Raw genomic sequence first — 15,760 nt, forward strand, 5'->3', positions numbered from 1 at the left:
CGACTGCCTGCGGTATCCCAACTCAGATGACTGGCTGGCTTTCCCAAAGATGAAAATGCAAATTTAGGTCAGCACACACAGAGAATCTCGCTTTGTTTATATGAGACAGAGAGTGTGTGTTCCTATCAAATGCCTTTGAATCCCAGAGTTGATGAGAGACCCAAGGCTGTGTATGGCTTTGAATATTTACTTTTCTCATATACAAATCAGCTCGGGTGCCGTCAGAGCTGATGCCACCTCACACTGCAGCCCTCTGACGTCCAGCTCCTCCCCAGGGCCTCACACATGGTTTGAATTTATTGGTTTTAGCAGCTTTCATTTATATTGTGTGAGGATCACAGAATGACGAGCAAACAGAAGCTCTAATTCCTGCCCTGGAAAAAACACAGAAGAGTGAGGAAGAAAGTTGTGGGGAAGAGCTGGGAAGATTCCTCTAATCCAAGGAGAAGCAGGTCCTTCCTACAGCATGGTCCAGTTAAAGCCCTTAGAACCCCCTTGGGAATGAAGGATCAGTGAGATACCATGGCCCCCAAGGAGGTGGTCAGAGCACAAAGGTGAGAAGGGTCACGACCCCTCAAAGCCAGAACACCTGGGGGCCACGGTGGGAAATGCAGGTGGCTGCCGAGAAGCTTGACCTTCTGGGACCAAACATCTAGAAATCTTGGAACAATGAGGGTGGGGTTTCAGAACTGTCAGAACTATCTGTGTTCCACTCCAACACTCACATGATGACCCAAACTATGGCTGATAACTTTATAGCCACACACAGAATCCCTGAGCATGTACTTGGAGCCAGGCCTGAGGGAAACCCAGATTCATTAGATGAGGTTTCTGCCCTCAAAGAACTTTAGTCTAATGGAGGAGACAGATGTGTAAACATATAAAAGACAATAAAATTTAAAATGCCACTTTCTGGTGAGGTCAGAGCCAGCTTAGAAAGTGGCTTTGCAGCAGCAGGGATGCGGTTCATGGTTTACCAAACAATCTCACACCCGCCAAGGGGGCTTAGCCAGGGGAGGGCCATGCCCTGGCTCGTGCTGCCAGGCTCCCAGCCCAACGCTCTAACTATTCGCACACCAAAGGCCTCCCATTCCTCACTTCTGCTACGGAGCATTCAGGAACCACTTGTCTCACCCTGCTCCCCAGAAACCACCTGTCTCATCCCGTCCCCACTTTGAACAGGTGGAATCTTCCACCTGTTCTGTGACCAGCCATCAAATAAGTCACATGAAATGCAGTTATGTTCAAGCAATGGTGGACAGGGTCTCAGGCTGCCACACAAAACACCTTGCAATAGATAACTACTCTGGGCTCGTTTGGTCACTGGACCACTTTTCCGCTCTGGTTCCTAAGAGAAAAAACACAAGTTCCTGTTGCAAAAGCTGGGAGCCTTCTCCCCTGGCCGTGCAGTGTGAGCATTCTGGACCTGGTAAGGGGAAGCTCCAGAAGGGACAGGCGAGCCAGGCGAGGTGTTCCAGCTTGACCAATGAAGGAATGAGTGAGCGAGCCAATCAGTAACCAGATGAAACGCTGAATTGCAGGACACAGGAGCAAGGGCAATGCCCGCCGCCCCCCAGTGCGTCCAGGATCATGCCCCAACTTCTTAACAGGACTTGTGAAGCCCCCATGATGTGGCCCTGTGTGGCCCTAAGGCTGATTCTCTAGTCTTCCCACGCCTCCCACCAGTGTTCTCCATGTGTGAGTAGTGTGAATAACGATGTTCTCTCACTCTGCATCAGTATCACCATCAGCGGTGCCCCTCCTGAACCTAGAGAACATTCCATTTGTCCTTCAGTACTGAGCTCAGGTGATGTTACACTAAAGCCAAGCTGGGTTCTACTAAGGAGGGGAGGCCAGTCTACAGTGTACAACTGAGCATCTGCAGCAGCAAAGCCAACCCCTGGACAGCAGAATGCAGGCTCATCATCTGGCAGAATCCACAGGAGCTGCAGGCCTGAGCCCCTGCAAAGCCCCAGCCGCCATGGGGGTGGGGTCTCAGAGTCAGTGCTCAACAGTGCCACTTTGGATTGGATGATGGGGACTGACACCTGTCTAGCTGCTTACGGCAAACTGAGACTGAGGTGAGATTCTTCAGGGTTGGGGCCTGGGGGTGGCCCTCTATCACATTCTCCACTCCCACTCCCACACTAGAGAGCTCTGCAGAGAAGCACCCCAGCCATTCAGACTAGTGCTGTTCACAAATTTGCCGCCTGTACGTCTGTGGGGCCCTCAGCCAGCCCTGCCAGCCCTTCACCTGCCAAGGTCAGCTTCTGCTCTCAGCTCCCAGCATAGCCTCTCTTCTCACACCCCTCTTCACCCTAGTTCCTGCCATGTGGACTACCTCACTCTCTGCTTGCTCACAAGGGAACCTCAGAATTCTCTCAACTCCCTACCCCGCGTCCTTCCAACCTCTAACCTTTCACGCCTCCAGTCTGAGAAGAGGAGTTGTCCCCCCAGCTTCTCCATCTCCTGGGAGTCACATCCCCTCTTTTCATTTGATGCAGACATTGAGAGCAGACAGACTTTCTTGGTTTAAACTCTAGACCGTTTACTCACTGACTGTGTGACCCCAGGAAAGTGAATTACCTCTCTGTGCCTCAGTTTCTTCATCTGAGAAATGGGACTGAAAGTACCTGAGAGATTTTTGTGAAGATTAAGTGTGGTGGTGCCTGTAAAGACTCAGTATCATTCTTGGTAGTGCAAGGAGGCCCCTTTCTCAGGTCTCTTCAACCCCTCCCTCCCCACCAGCTTCCCCCAGGGACCTGGAACTGAGCCTGGCACCGTGTAGTTCCCAGCAGTGCTTGGCAAATGGATGAACGAATAAATAAATAGAGAAACAGTTTAATAACAACTAATTCAGTTCACTAAGTATTTACAGGGTATTTCTCTTTGGGAGAAAGGGAAGAGGAAAAACACATGCACACCTAATAATAATACTAAGAGCACAGAGCACCCGATGACCAGTAAAGTCCTTCCCAGGCTTTATCTCACTTGATTCTCCCAGTAAATCCGAGTTTCTGTTACTAACATCTAACCTGTCAGAGGAGTGGAGGAAAAAGAACTTTCAGAGGAATGAGCCCCAGGTCACAATCTCACTCATGGCAGAAATGGGCTTCATGCTGGGGTCTCCAGCCTAAACTTTTTGATTCCTCCTTTTGCTGTGTCCCCACTCCAAGGAACGGTGGGAGGCCACATGGGAGCCCAGCCAATTATGAATATGGTCAGATATTACACTCTGAAGATGGTCAGGAAAAAATGGTGATGCTCTGGGTGGTCAGACTACACAGCTCCAGGCAAGCCAACCAACAGCCCTTCCTCGCTCCAGATGGTGCTCGGTGTGAGGGTAACTAAGGGATCAAGAGCCATCTTTTGTGTGGGATGGGCTTCACCTTAAGACATAGACATTGTAGAAACAGGCCAACAAAATAATAATGAAAATGACCATCTCTTAACAGCTACCACAGTTAACATTCATTACACTTAACAGTGCTAGGCACTCAGCTAGGTGGCTTATGTGTATTACCTCATCTACACCTCACAACAACCCCAGGGGCTAAATACTACTGCGAGCCCCAGTTTTTCAGATGTGGAAACAGATGCTCAGTCATCCAGCCAAAGTGGAGGAGCTGGATTTCCAATTCCAGTCCAATTTCTTTCTTCAGGTATCAAAAGATCTAAGTAGAAATCCCAGCTCCATCACTTTACACAAAGTGCTTAGCCGTAATTTCCTCAAAATGGGGGAAATACTGCTTACCTTTCAGGATTGTTTTAGGAATTTATTGTGATAAACCCAAGACTGAGCACATAATAGGTACTAAATAATGAGGACTTTCTTGGGGGCTGGAAAGCCAAGGGAAAGCATAAAGTCAGAGGGAGTGTAGGAAGCCTCCCCCGCATGCCCTCCAACTGGTTGGCACTACTGGTAACAGTCTCCAGTAGTGAACTGTCCTTTTCACTCCCACCCCCAGGAGCCCAAATCATATACAAGCTGCAAGGTGGCTTACAAAGCTATCTCCATCAAAAAGTGTGCATTCCGGGGTGGCGCCTGTGGCTCAACGGAGTAGGGCGCTGGCCCCATATGCCAGAGGTGGCAAGTTCAAACCCAGCCCCAGCCAAAAACCACAAAAAAACAAAAAGTGTGCATTCCTTTCTCACCTCTCTCCCCAAAAAACTATAGGGATGGAAGCAGAATAATAATAATAATAATAAAATGCCTGTAAGGCCACCAGCAGGCCTCAGCATGGGGGTTCTGTAGTGCTGGGTCAAGTAAACATCACAGTCAAGGTCAAGTGCAATGATCAAGCATTTTTAACCATAGGATGTCCCAAAGTGCCTCAGTTATCCACCCACAGCATCTCAGTCCCAACACAGAGTGTGGTGCTCCATATAATCCAATAGAGGCTGCAGCCACTCTGCTGGAGATCAGGCCAATGGGATTCTGAACACCTACCAGAAGCAAATCCCCTTCCGAACTCTGTAACCATACTAGAGAAAAAAAAAAAAAAATCCAAGGGCCCAGGAAACCGGTCTAGCCTCCTTATGGAGAGGAGAAAAGCCTCTAAAAGTTGCAAAGCTAGATGCAAATGTTGGAATTATCATTTCCAATTAGGCTTTTGTCTTTTTTCAAACTCAAGGCCAAGCAGCTCAAGAAAGGGAAACTGTGTGAACTAAAGCTAAAAGATGAGCTACAGAGATTTCCAAAAGGCTTTCTCCGCCTGCATCTTTCTCTCTAAAAGGGGCTTTCAAATGGGACCCAAGACTTAAATTACTAACGGCCACAGAGGCGCATTAAGTCCCGCGGAGATAACACTAGCCAGGAAACTTTAAATAACCTTAATAGGGAGGAAGGAGGTAAATCCTTTAAACAGAAGGAGAGGAAAGGGGGGAAGCCTGGCCTTTTATCTTTGTACCGTGGCTCCCCCGGCTGGGCTGGCCGGGCGCCCCGCGGCCGCAGCCTCCGCGGGAACGTGGACGCATCTCGCCCAGAGGTGCCTGACCGCCTGGGCCCCGCCCGTGCCGCCGCCGCCTGGCCAAGGAGCAGGCGAGGACCCGCGCGCTGCGGCCCCCACGCCGCTGCTGTTTTAGGAAACGTGCCCTTGTGCTTGGGGGAACCTGTCCAGAAAGGCGCGCTCTCGGCCTCGCGGGCCCCGCAGCCAAGCGCGCCCCACTCGGAGGGAGCTGCGAGACCGGCACAAACCGCACCACAGGCACCACGGTGCGCGTCGCCCGGGAGCTCTGCGCTGAGCCAGAGGTGGGCAGACACCAGCAGCAGGTTTCACTCAGCCTGCTCTCTCTCTAGCCGCAGTCCTCGCAGAGAGAGGAGAATGTGAACGGCGGACAACCCCCAGATGCACCACCTGCACTCTGCCCTCGGGTGTGGGGCCTCCAGTCCCCTAAGCCTAGACCTCCGCAGCCTTTGCCTGGCTAGCTTTTTACTCCTTCGGTTCTGGACTTCACCAGAGCTTCCTCCATGAAGCCTCCTAGATCTCTCAGGGCTGAGGAAACTGTACCCCCACAACACATGGTGTGACCTGCCCCAGCCTCCACACCCATCCCGCTGCACAGTGAGCGTTGGCCAGTTCTCCCCGCATCCCCAGAAAGGAGCATCTGGCTAATAGGGCAGTGGTTCTTGTTCACTTTGCCGTCTCCAGCGAACACTCACCCTGTGTCTGGCGCATGGCGGGAACTATAAAACATTTCTTGAAAAATTGTATAATGCAACTGTTTAAATGAAATAACTGAGTTAGTATTTACTGAGCACTTGTGTCTGGCATTGTACTATAGTGCATTACATTAATCAGTTAATCATCACAGCAATGCTATGAAGTTGACACATGAGGAAACTGAAGCACAGGCAGGTTTCTCAGTATCTCCAGGTTACCTAAGAAGTGCATTGCTTCTCCATGCTGAAGGACCACTGGGCCGCCACAGGCCAATGCCTCTCCAGGGAGCAGATGCCTCAGCTGAGTCTGCACAGGGAATGATGTGTCAATTTATTTCAAGACTGACTTTGAAGGTAGGATCAGAGAGGATGTTTCTCTGAATGTGGGAGGTGGGAGGGAGCTTTATGCAGAGAACACAGGCTCACAAGGTAAGAGCAAATGAAAACTAAATTTTAGGCCAGCCACAGTGGCTCACACCTATAATCCTAGCATTCTGGGAGGCTGAGGCAGGAAAACTGCTTGAGCTCAGGAGTCTGGTAACAACCTGAGCAAGATCTGTCAGATCTAATAGAACAGCAAGATCTGTTCTATTACTAAAAATAGAAAAATGAGCCAGGCATTGGGGTAGATGCCTATAGTCCTAGCTACTCAGGAGGCTGAAGCAGAAGGATCACTTGAACCTAGGGGTCTGAGGTTGCTGTAAGCTAGGCTGTCTCCATGGCACTCTAGCCTGGGCAAAAAGAAAAGTAAATTTTAATGCTTCCTGTTGCCCTTCCTGACCCAATGGGAAGGCAAAGGGAGAATCCAGGAGTGAAAGGGTGGTAAGGTTTCAGCACCCATGGCAGGGACTATATATAGTTATGCAGGGGAAGGGAAGGTCAGGTGCTGATCTGAAAGCCCCCAAGGAAACCACCTTGCCTAAGTCAGGAAGGGACTGACTGCCATGTCCCAAGGCCCTCCGCTGTCCCTCTATCCCGTAAAGATGGCCCAGACCTTTATGGGCCTAATCTGATGACCTCCTGGCTCCTTTCCAGGGTAGCCAGGCATTCAGTGTGGCCCCAGTATCACACCAATCCCTTTAGCACACAGTGCTAAAAGCCAGTCACATCTAAACTCAAACCACTGAGTTATGATCAATTGACATCAGCCCACAGAGGACAGTCCAATCTGATGGACATGACAAAAGTCTTGCTACAATGCAGCACTGTTTGAAGAGCCCAAGCCTTTAACATGGACAGTTTTCAGGGACCCTTACCAATTCAGAGGAGTAAGAATTAGCCAGACAATAAAAACTGGGAAGGAGCTCTCAGGTAGAGAGAACAGCATAAGTGAATGCATGGAGGTACGAGCAAGGATTGCATGTGAGAGAAAGGAAGGGAGAGATTGTACAGCACAGCATCACCGGAGCCCAAAACTAAGACAGCAAGCAAAGGATAAAATCAAGCATTTTAAAATGAAAATAGTGGAGGTTGGCATTCAATAGAGAGGATCAGGTATGCTCTGAGTAGTAAAGAAGAGAAGAAAAGATACCTTTGCTTGCGCAAAACAGATAAAAAACGAGAAAACAATGCACTATCCCAGGATGGAGAGTTAAATCCAACAGGGACCTGCCGATGTTACAAAGTCCCAACCAAACAGGCCAGCAACAGTACTAAAGAGTACTAACATGTCTCAGGTGGAAAGCCCAAGAAGTTTCTGTGAATAAAGAGAACAAGACATGGTCCCTTTTTAGCATCCAGAGCTGCCAACACTCCAACCACAGACTATACCACAAAGCCCCAGCTTCAGAACTGAAGCACATTCAGCCTAATTTTGAAATCAATGTGAGTACATTTTGAGCTAGGCTTGAATTAGGAAAGAAAAAACTGCCTAAGTAATAAGGATAAAAGTAAAATAATATAAGCGTTGAAAGAATGTCATAAAATGCCATAAAGAATGCCACAAGGGAAAGAAATAATATAAGTGGCTGGGGTCACTAAGGAAAGCTTTTGGCTAAGTCTCCCGGAGCATCGTGGACCTGGGAGGATTCTAGGAAGACTTCCCGGAGGAAGTACAGCTTTGAGCTGAGGCTTGAAGAATCCCAGGATTCAGAAATAGAATAGAAACGAAGGAAATTCCTAGAGAGGGAGGGGGCTGAGCATAAGCAACAGTGTTTCCAGCTTGGGGCAACAGTTTTGTGTTCCAGCGGATATACTTTGCACAGATTTAAAAGCCTTTGGATCCTGGAGGAGCTGCTGGGCGAGACGGCTTGGCAGCCGCTGAGCAGAACTGAAGGCTGGGCCACCGGCTGCCTGTGGATTAAGTGGGCGGACGGAGAGCCAGTGATGGGAGATAAAAGGGAGTGAAGTGGATAATATTTAGAAGCAAACTCGAGGGGAAAGAAACGTCAGCCGCCGGGCTGGCAGGCTGCGGCCTTTGCCGGCATTCTTCAGTTTCCTCCCTAGGAAAGCTGCATTACCAGGCGACCTCTTCCTGGCTTTGAGAGATGTCCAAATGGGAACTATTAACAAAGGCACGCTCCCATCTTTATCTCCGTCAGAAAGTGCTTTGCCGGTCAGGCTTTCTTTCTTTGGCTTGAGACTGAAGGGGCGGGGGGAGGGTTGAGGGGAGAGATCAGACACCATGCTTGCAGACAGGCTTCGTAAAGTTCTCAGGAATTGGTCCCTTCCAACTGTAAGATGTTGGAAGTCTGTGTCTATGAGCTGAAAGTTCTTTAAAACTAAGAGGCTAGGGTTTCATGATGTGCAGATTCTTTGAGTCCAAAAATGCCTCTGAGCCTAATGTTCTAAGATTTTGCCATTCTTACATTTCTTGAGTCTCAGGGTTTGGGCTTATGGTTGGAGATTCTCTGAGTCTGGAATTTTTCTTGCTGTGAATTCTGAGACTAGAATATTTCATGACATCTCGGTCACCTCTGGCTTTAGGGCCTCACTTGCCAGTGTTCAAAGCAGAGTCTGCTGGACACCTGTCCACCTTTTAGACAGAGGTGCCTAAGCCATGCTGTGCTTCTGCTTGTGAGTCCTCCCCACCCCCCGGCATCCAGAGAATACACTAAGGTTTGAATGAACCAGGTCATAGAGAGGGGATGGACAGGCCTACAGGGGCTCTTCACAAACAGCCAGCTGGGCACAAAAAGAATCTCAGTATACACATCCTAGAGATCATGCTAGGGGGTTACCCAAGGAACGTCCTCACCATATTGCAGACATTTGCTGAGCAATTCCCAAAGAGAGGGCTCTGTGTGGGAGACACAGTGGGTGTGGCAGGTGGCAGAAGCAGGGGTTAGGTGTTTCAGACTGGGTTCTGGAGTTACATGGTGCAGACAACTGAGGAGCTCTTGCTCTGTGACTGACCCTGGGAAAAGAAGTTTCAGCATGGCCTGAGGTCCTCCTGGGGTGTCCAGCTGCCTTTGGGGAATGCTTGCTGCCTCCACTCTGAGGAGGGCACACAGATCTGACAGGAAGCGTTTAATGCTGTGGGCTTCAGGGCTCCCACAGAGGCCCTGATGGGGCTGGAGGACTCAAGAATGGCCTCTCTTGGAGGACAGGAAATTAGAGAATGGTTCTGAAAGGTGGGAAGAGTATAAGAGGTAAAAAAAAAAAAAAAAAAAAAGGAAGAACAGGGTCTCTAAGAGTGGAGAACCTGGACTCGGGAGAGGCTAACATTCAGGAGCTCTGTGCCCCCATGCCCACAGCCGTAAGATCGCACTAATAAGATCCACCTCTCAAAGCAGTGCTCACTCCACAGGCAAAAACAAGAACACTGCCAGGTCTCTGTTTCCAGTCCTGCACTGACACAACACAATAAGGTATTCCGGTTGAATGAGTGAGGAGGTGAGTGAGGGAGAGGACCCAGAGCTGGGCAGGTGTCCAGCAGACTGTGCCACGATGGGCTGGGGCTCCGCTTTGCACATTGGCAACAGGATCACCCACCTGCTGGCAGAACCAACAGCTTCTGGACAAACAGGTGTCAGCAGTAGCCGTGGAAGACAAGCCTGCCAGCCCCTCCCAAATGTAGATAACTCAGGCTCAAATTCTCAGGGCTGGCCCAAGCCCTCCAAGATACGGGAGGCCAAAGATAAGCATCATAGCTGTCAGAACCATCATAGCTGTCAGAACCGGGTCAGCTGGAAATCCTCAAACCCAATGATCTTGATCTCACGGGATAAAGGGAATGCCTTAGGCTAGGGAAGGACTGCCCAAAGTCACAGGCAAGGTAGTAATGGGGTCAGAATTACAGCCTGCTTTCCAGTTAACCATGCATGCTCTGGTCTGAATGTATGTATCCCTCCAAACTTCATATGTATGAAGAGGTGGGGTTCCCTGGGGGTTGATTAAATCGTGAGGCTTCTGACTACATGAATGGAATTAGGACCCATATAAATGAGACCTGAGGAAGCCCGTTTGCCCTTCTGTCACGTGAAGAAATATAAAAAGTGCCATGTATGAGGAACAGGCCCTCATCAAATCTGCTGGCATCTTGACCTTGGATTTCCCAGCCTTCAGAACAGTGAGCCATAGATTTCTGCTATTTATAAATATACCCAGTGTAAGGTATTTTGTTGTAGCAGCTCAAATGGATGATTTTGACATTTGGTTATGTGATGGTTTTGATATTTTGTGTCCTTGTAGGAACACATGGGGCCATTACAGTTTAAGAAAGAGGATCCTTACTGTGACTTATGCAATCTTTATTCATGTATGATCATGGTTTCTGACCATTTGCTCATTAATTCATTCATTCTCCAAATATCTACTGAGCACTTGCTAATACCTGCCACCGCCCCCCACCCCCACCCCAGGATGAAGATATAGAAGCTCTGACTATGAAGCAAGGAGACCTTTCTTTACACAACGGTGAGGGCTTACCCTATATTGGAGGTGGGGAATGTCTTCACAGTTGTCCCTCAGAAAGCTGGGGACACATTCCAAGGAGGCAGCTGGTACCCAAAATGTCTTTGGAGACTCCTATTTTAGAATCATCTTCAGATCCAATTTATAAGCCAGAGAGAATATCTGTTTCAATTCCTATTCTCTCTCCCCCCTCACACATTTTTCAGCAAGAAATGGTAATCTACTCCCACTCCAACATACACATACACTTCACCAGAAATGTCACCTGACTATTAAAATCAATTCATCTTGAAGATGCTTAAAAAGCACAGGCTTTGGTAATGGACACACCTGAGTTTGAATCCTGAATCCACCTGGCCTGTTTGTGTAATCACAGTCAAATGACCTATCTTTTTCAAATATCAATTTATTGCCTTTAAAATAGATACAATAGTAAACCTTGTAGTCTCTGTATAAGGATTAGAGATAATGTACTTACGAGGTCTAATGCAGCACCCTGTACAAAGACAAAGCTCAATAAATGGTTTTTGTGGTTTCTAACTCCCTAGTGAGAGACTTGTAGAATGTGGCAGGCATGCTCTAGTGTTCAGGAACTACATCACACTGGGATCACACTGTGTGTTTGCTGGCAAACTACAGAAGGGCAGGGTCCTGGTCCATAGAACTCCGAGATCTTCTCATACAGTAACTCCACCATACAGAGTGTGGGTGGGGGAAGACACAGGCTCCCTAGGGGAAGACAGGACTCCAACCAGTCCCAGTCCCTGGTGGCAGCAGGCAGAGCTGCAGGTCTCAAGCTTGCCATAAGATCTAGAAAGTTCAGGCATCCCCAAACCACTGAGGGCAGAGACTCACCACCCCTCCAAATACCCCAGCTTTACTGTGTTTAACAAAGGATGAACAATGGATACAGCTGCTGGGAGAAGGGCATGGCTGTTTGCCACATAGCCTTCCTCTTCCTCTGCCCTGGAGCTGGCCCAGTCTCTTTGCCAACCACAGAACTAATATATGGTACTCACTTTACCTTCTCAACAACCTCCCACAGGTAGTATCTTCTCACGTGCTCACAAAACAGCCCAACTTTGAAAGCCCGAGATCTATAGCCCCATTAGCTAGATGAAGATACCAAGTCTTGCCTAATAATATGCAGGTCATTGGTTTTAGTCGCCATGTGGGGATTCAAACCTAGAAACAAGTCTCCTACTCCAGCCCACTATGCTCAGCTATCTGCAACACATCAGGAAAATCTTCAGAGGAATTGCTTTCTCCACACCCACTCCAGCCTCATAGCCAAAGGAAATAATTTCTCTACAAGTATAAATTCTCCAAGAAATACATTTTTAAGCCCTCAAGTCCTAGAGAGGAGACAGAAACAAGAAAGAATCACAAGAGGATAACAAATTCCTGGACTGAGGAAGTCCAGAGGAACAGCATGGGGTGGCAGAGAGAGCACTTCCTTTGTATAGTACAGGCTGGCTAGCTCTGTTCCTTCTCTGCCATGTGACCTTGGGCAAGTCATTTAACCTTTCTGGATACTCACCTTAGAAAGCCGTGGACTTGCTGTGAGAATTCAACAAAGTGGAAAAGCAGGTGGAGCTGCCTGTCGGGTGCCTGGCATATGGGATTGATTAAAATCGTCCTACGGAGTGTCAGGGCTGAAAGGAGCTTGACAGATGACCTAATCCTGGGGTCTCATTTCAAGACAGAGAAAACAGGGCCCAGAGAGAGGAACTGACTTGCCCAAGGTCACACAGCAAAATAGGCTGATGTTGGGTCTAGCATCTTCAGTTTATAATGAAATCAAAGACTAAAACCTAACAATAGATCCGATCTTCTAAGCTGTGCAAGGGGGAGAGAAGCTTCTTCAGGCCCACAAAGTCCCAAACTTAAGCTTGCTTTCTATACTTAATGAGCAAAAATGTGATATTTCTGCCCAGAATACACACACACACACACACACACACTCCAACATTAAACTAAACTCTCAGGCCTTAACAAAAAGTCACTCTTTTAAGCCTTATTTTTACCACCTTCTTTTCTCACTGTCCCCCACCCCCAAATATTTTGCAATAACAGTAATGCTTCAAGGAAAGAAAAAATAAAAATCTGATGCACTTAACAGATATTTCGGTACAATAATGCATCACAGATGTTCATATCAAACTGTGCACGATGCGTGCATGTAATTTTACTGAGAAGGCTATTGCATTTCTAACTTAAAGTTTTGGGGTCCATAACAACCCCATCTGCCCAGGCTCCAGAATCTACCCTTCCCAGTAACGGTGAAGGCTGCTCAAGGGGACGGAGGAGAGATTTCATCATCTCACTCCAAAAACGATAACGGGACAAACTGGCATGGTCAGACACTCTGGCAGGTGGTGATGGGTGTGTAGATTAGGGAACTAAGATGAGTCCTGTTTTCTTTTGTTCTGGACTTGCTTTCTGCAGCCCTTGTGAGGAGATGGACCCAAGAACAGTGTTAAGAGTGGGCCCAAGCTGGCGACAGGGTGGGTGCATTTTTGAAACAGAGATCAGACTCTGTTTGATCTTCAAACGTGGGCTTCGGGACTGTCAGCAGCCTCCTTGCTGGCCGATGAATGGCTCTCAAGAACTTTTCCTAAAACATAACCTCACACACGTTCTAGCAAATGTTTTCAACCTACCAAAATCGTCATTTGGTTGAACAGCAGTGTTTCCAGACCCTGAAGAAAGATAGTTTTGTTGTTTTAAGGAAGACAGATTAAAGCCCGGGGCTGTTTAACCAGAGAGTGTGTGTGCTCTCTTCAGCCCTTGTCAGATTCCTCTGCGGTTGGTACAAAGAGGGTGTTGAGAGTTATAGTGGATTCCCCATCTCCTCAACCTAAAAAAGATATCGAGGCCAGACACAGGCCTCTGAACAGAGAGGCCTCCCACAAACCTGCCTCCAAAATGAGATGGGTGGTGAGCACAGGGGCGCCCGACACAGATAATATCAGCTCCCGAAGCTGGCAAGGGAAAAGTCACTTCAGACAGAGAAAGCCGCTATGTTCAGAGGAATCAGCACTGGGCCAGAGAATACACAGGATTTCCCCCCGTGGAGAAGGAGTCAGGCGTAGTCAGAACCCTGCGGGGCGTGACTAACTGCCCCAATATTCCTGCCACTGGGGCCCTCTGGGTAAGGACTCCACAATTATGGGAGAGCCAGCAGGAGAACCGGCAAACCCGCCTTTCATTTGGCCGGCAAATCAATCTGGCTTCTTACCTCCCCAGGGACGATATTGCATTTCCCCTGGAAAAACAAAGGCCAGAGATCTCGGAAGGGGGATCAGTTTCTGCTGCTGTTTCCCTGGTGAAGAGCTTGCAACATCCCAGGAACAGCAAGCAGGTCTGATTCCAGGGGTAGGGTTTCTTCTGGCCCAGCCATTTTATGGGGCTGTCCCCCTAATCAGAATGCATCTCTGGGCAATGCCTCACTCAGGGTATCAGCTCAAGTCCTATTTTGGGGGTCTCCTTGCAAGAGTCCCCCTCCCAGGATTGACAGCCTTGTTCTCAAGACACGCATGCAAACTTATTGTTCCCATGGCCTCACAGTTAGGTTTGGGGCCAGTGAGTAGCGAGTGACCTCTGCCCATGCTTTTAGTGACATTTTGCTAGACCAGATCTCTGACAGCTAGAGACTTTAAACCTCTTGAGTCCCTCCCTTCTCCCTGCCCCAACTCCCAAGGTTCAGAAATCAGAACTGTCAACCTTTAAGCAAACACACTTCTCTGGAATTATTAACCCCACAACTCTCCCGGCTAACTTTCAGCCTTAGGGAGGCAGTCTGGGGGCTGGGGAGGGGGGGACATAAAGCTTTGCACAGACCCAGGGAATCCAGGGGTGCTTAACTTCAAACAGCAAACCAGTGCTCCGTGGAAGCCAAGCCACCTGCCTGCCCAGCCCCAGGAGCCAGGCCTGCCCCTTGCTTCCTCCACACAAGCATACTGCCACAGCACTGTCCACACACCAGCTCCAAGACAGCCTCCAGGGCCTCAGGAAGGCCTGATGCAAACCAGTGGCCCCCTCTTTTTGTTTTTGATCACTCTGATGCTCCAAGGGAAATTCTTTCTGCTCAGGCAAGCACAGCAGGTGGGGAGTATATATTCCCGACACATAAAGCCGCTGAAATGAAAGCAAACACCCAAACTCCTTCCCCAAAAGCTAACATACACTGGTTTTCCCACCAAAGCAGCCAGAATACTGTCCCACAGCTTGAAAGAACCTTTCCTTCTGGGGCAAATACCTGGCTCTGGCTGCCTGCTAGAGCAGGAAAACAGAGATGAGAATCAAGGTGCCGGGACCTGGTGCTCTAGGCCAGGGCACCCCGTGCCTACCTGGGAGAAGTTGAGGCCGTTGAGCGGGTGGCACTGCTCCTCCACGCGCTCCACAGCCCCAGTGCTTTTCTTCATCTTCTCAGCCTGCTGGGCCAGGTAGAGGTCCAGCACGGGCACGCCACGGGAGCGCACGTCTGTCTCTGTGAGGGAGTTCACCATGAGCATCACCCACACTGGCCGCTTGCGCTCCCAGTTGCCCGCAATGGCGTTGAACAGGTAGTCAGCATAGAGCCCCTTGCCCCGCTGGGCAGGTGTCATCCACGAGGGCATCATCAGCTTCACATAGTCCAGGTGGCGCTTTAGGCGCCAGTAGAGCTCGCGGGGCAGCACGTCCTGTAGGTTTTCTCCATGCGGCAGCAGCTGGCAGCTGGCCAGCGCCGAGATGGTGTAGGGGTCTGTCAGGTCCAGCTCGAAGTAGACGCGGGCACTGGCCTGGAAGGCCGCCTTGGAGTTGTCTGGGATGAAGTCCCAGACACGGGTATAGGGAACATGGATGGTGCCAAACAGGTAGGCCGGGGGGTCACGCCGAATAGTCCACAGGAAGGAGTTCAAGTCCCTCTGCTGCAGGAAGAGAGGAGAGGCAAGGCAGTGAGGCTAAAGGCAGCAGGGTAGAGCCAAGGTGGCCCAGAGGACTTACAGGGGGAGGTAAGCAAGGGAGCCAGAGACCTACACAGGCTGTGGGAGCTCAAATACCCACATTTGAATCCTGGGTTTGCCCTGTCTTAAATGTACGATCTGGAGTGACTGACTTCACATCTCATAGACTCAGTTTCCTCATCCGTAAAATGAGGATGAAAGGGTTTGGGGGAGGTTTAAAAGACCCGATACATGTATATCAAACCCTCAGAACAGTGCCAGTACAAAGGAAGTCTGCAATGAAGGGAAGCTCTCA

At 49.3% G+C, this 15,760-nt stretch overlaps 1 protein-coding gene across 8 annotated transcripts in view; it reads right to left on the minus strand.

Moving 5' to 3' along the window:
- TRABD2B (TraB domain containing 2B) overlaps positions 1-15,760 on the minus strand; it is a 254,575-nt gene that overhangs the window by 236,396 nt on the left and 2,419 nt on the right. For all 8 annotated transcript variants that reach the window (XR_008376864.1, XM_053575780.1, XM_053575782.1 and 5 more), the window contains exon 2: positions 14,869-15,429. Coding sequence is in view for 7 of the 8 variants with exons in the window: in XM_053575780.1 (XP_053431755.1) it covers positions 14,869-15,429 (561 nt within the window). In the remaining variant the exon portion in view is untranslated. The remainder of the gene's footprint in view (positions 1-14,868; positions 15,430-15,760) is intronic.

The sequence above is a fragment of the Nycticebus coucang genome, chromosome 22 (assembly GCF_027406575.1).
Source record: "Nycticebus coucang isolate mNycCou1 chromosome 22, mNycCou1.pri, whole genome shotgun sequence".
Taxonomy (NCBI): Eukaryota; Metazoa; Chordata; class Mammalia; order Primates; family Lorisidae; genus Nycticebus; species Nycticebus coucang.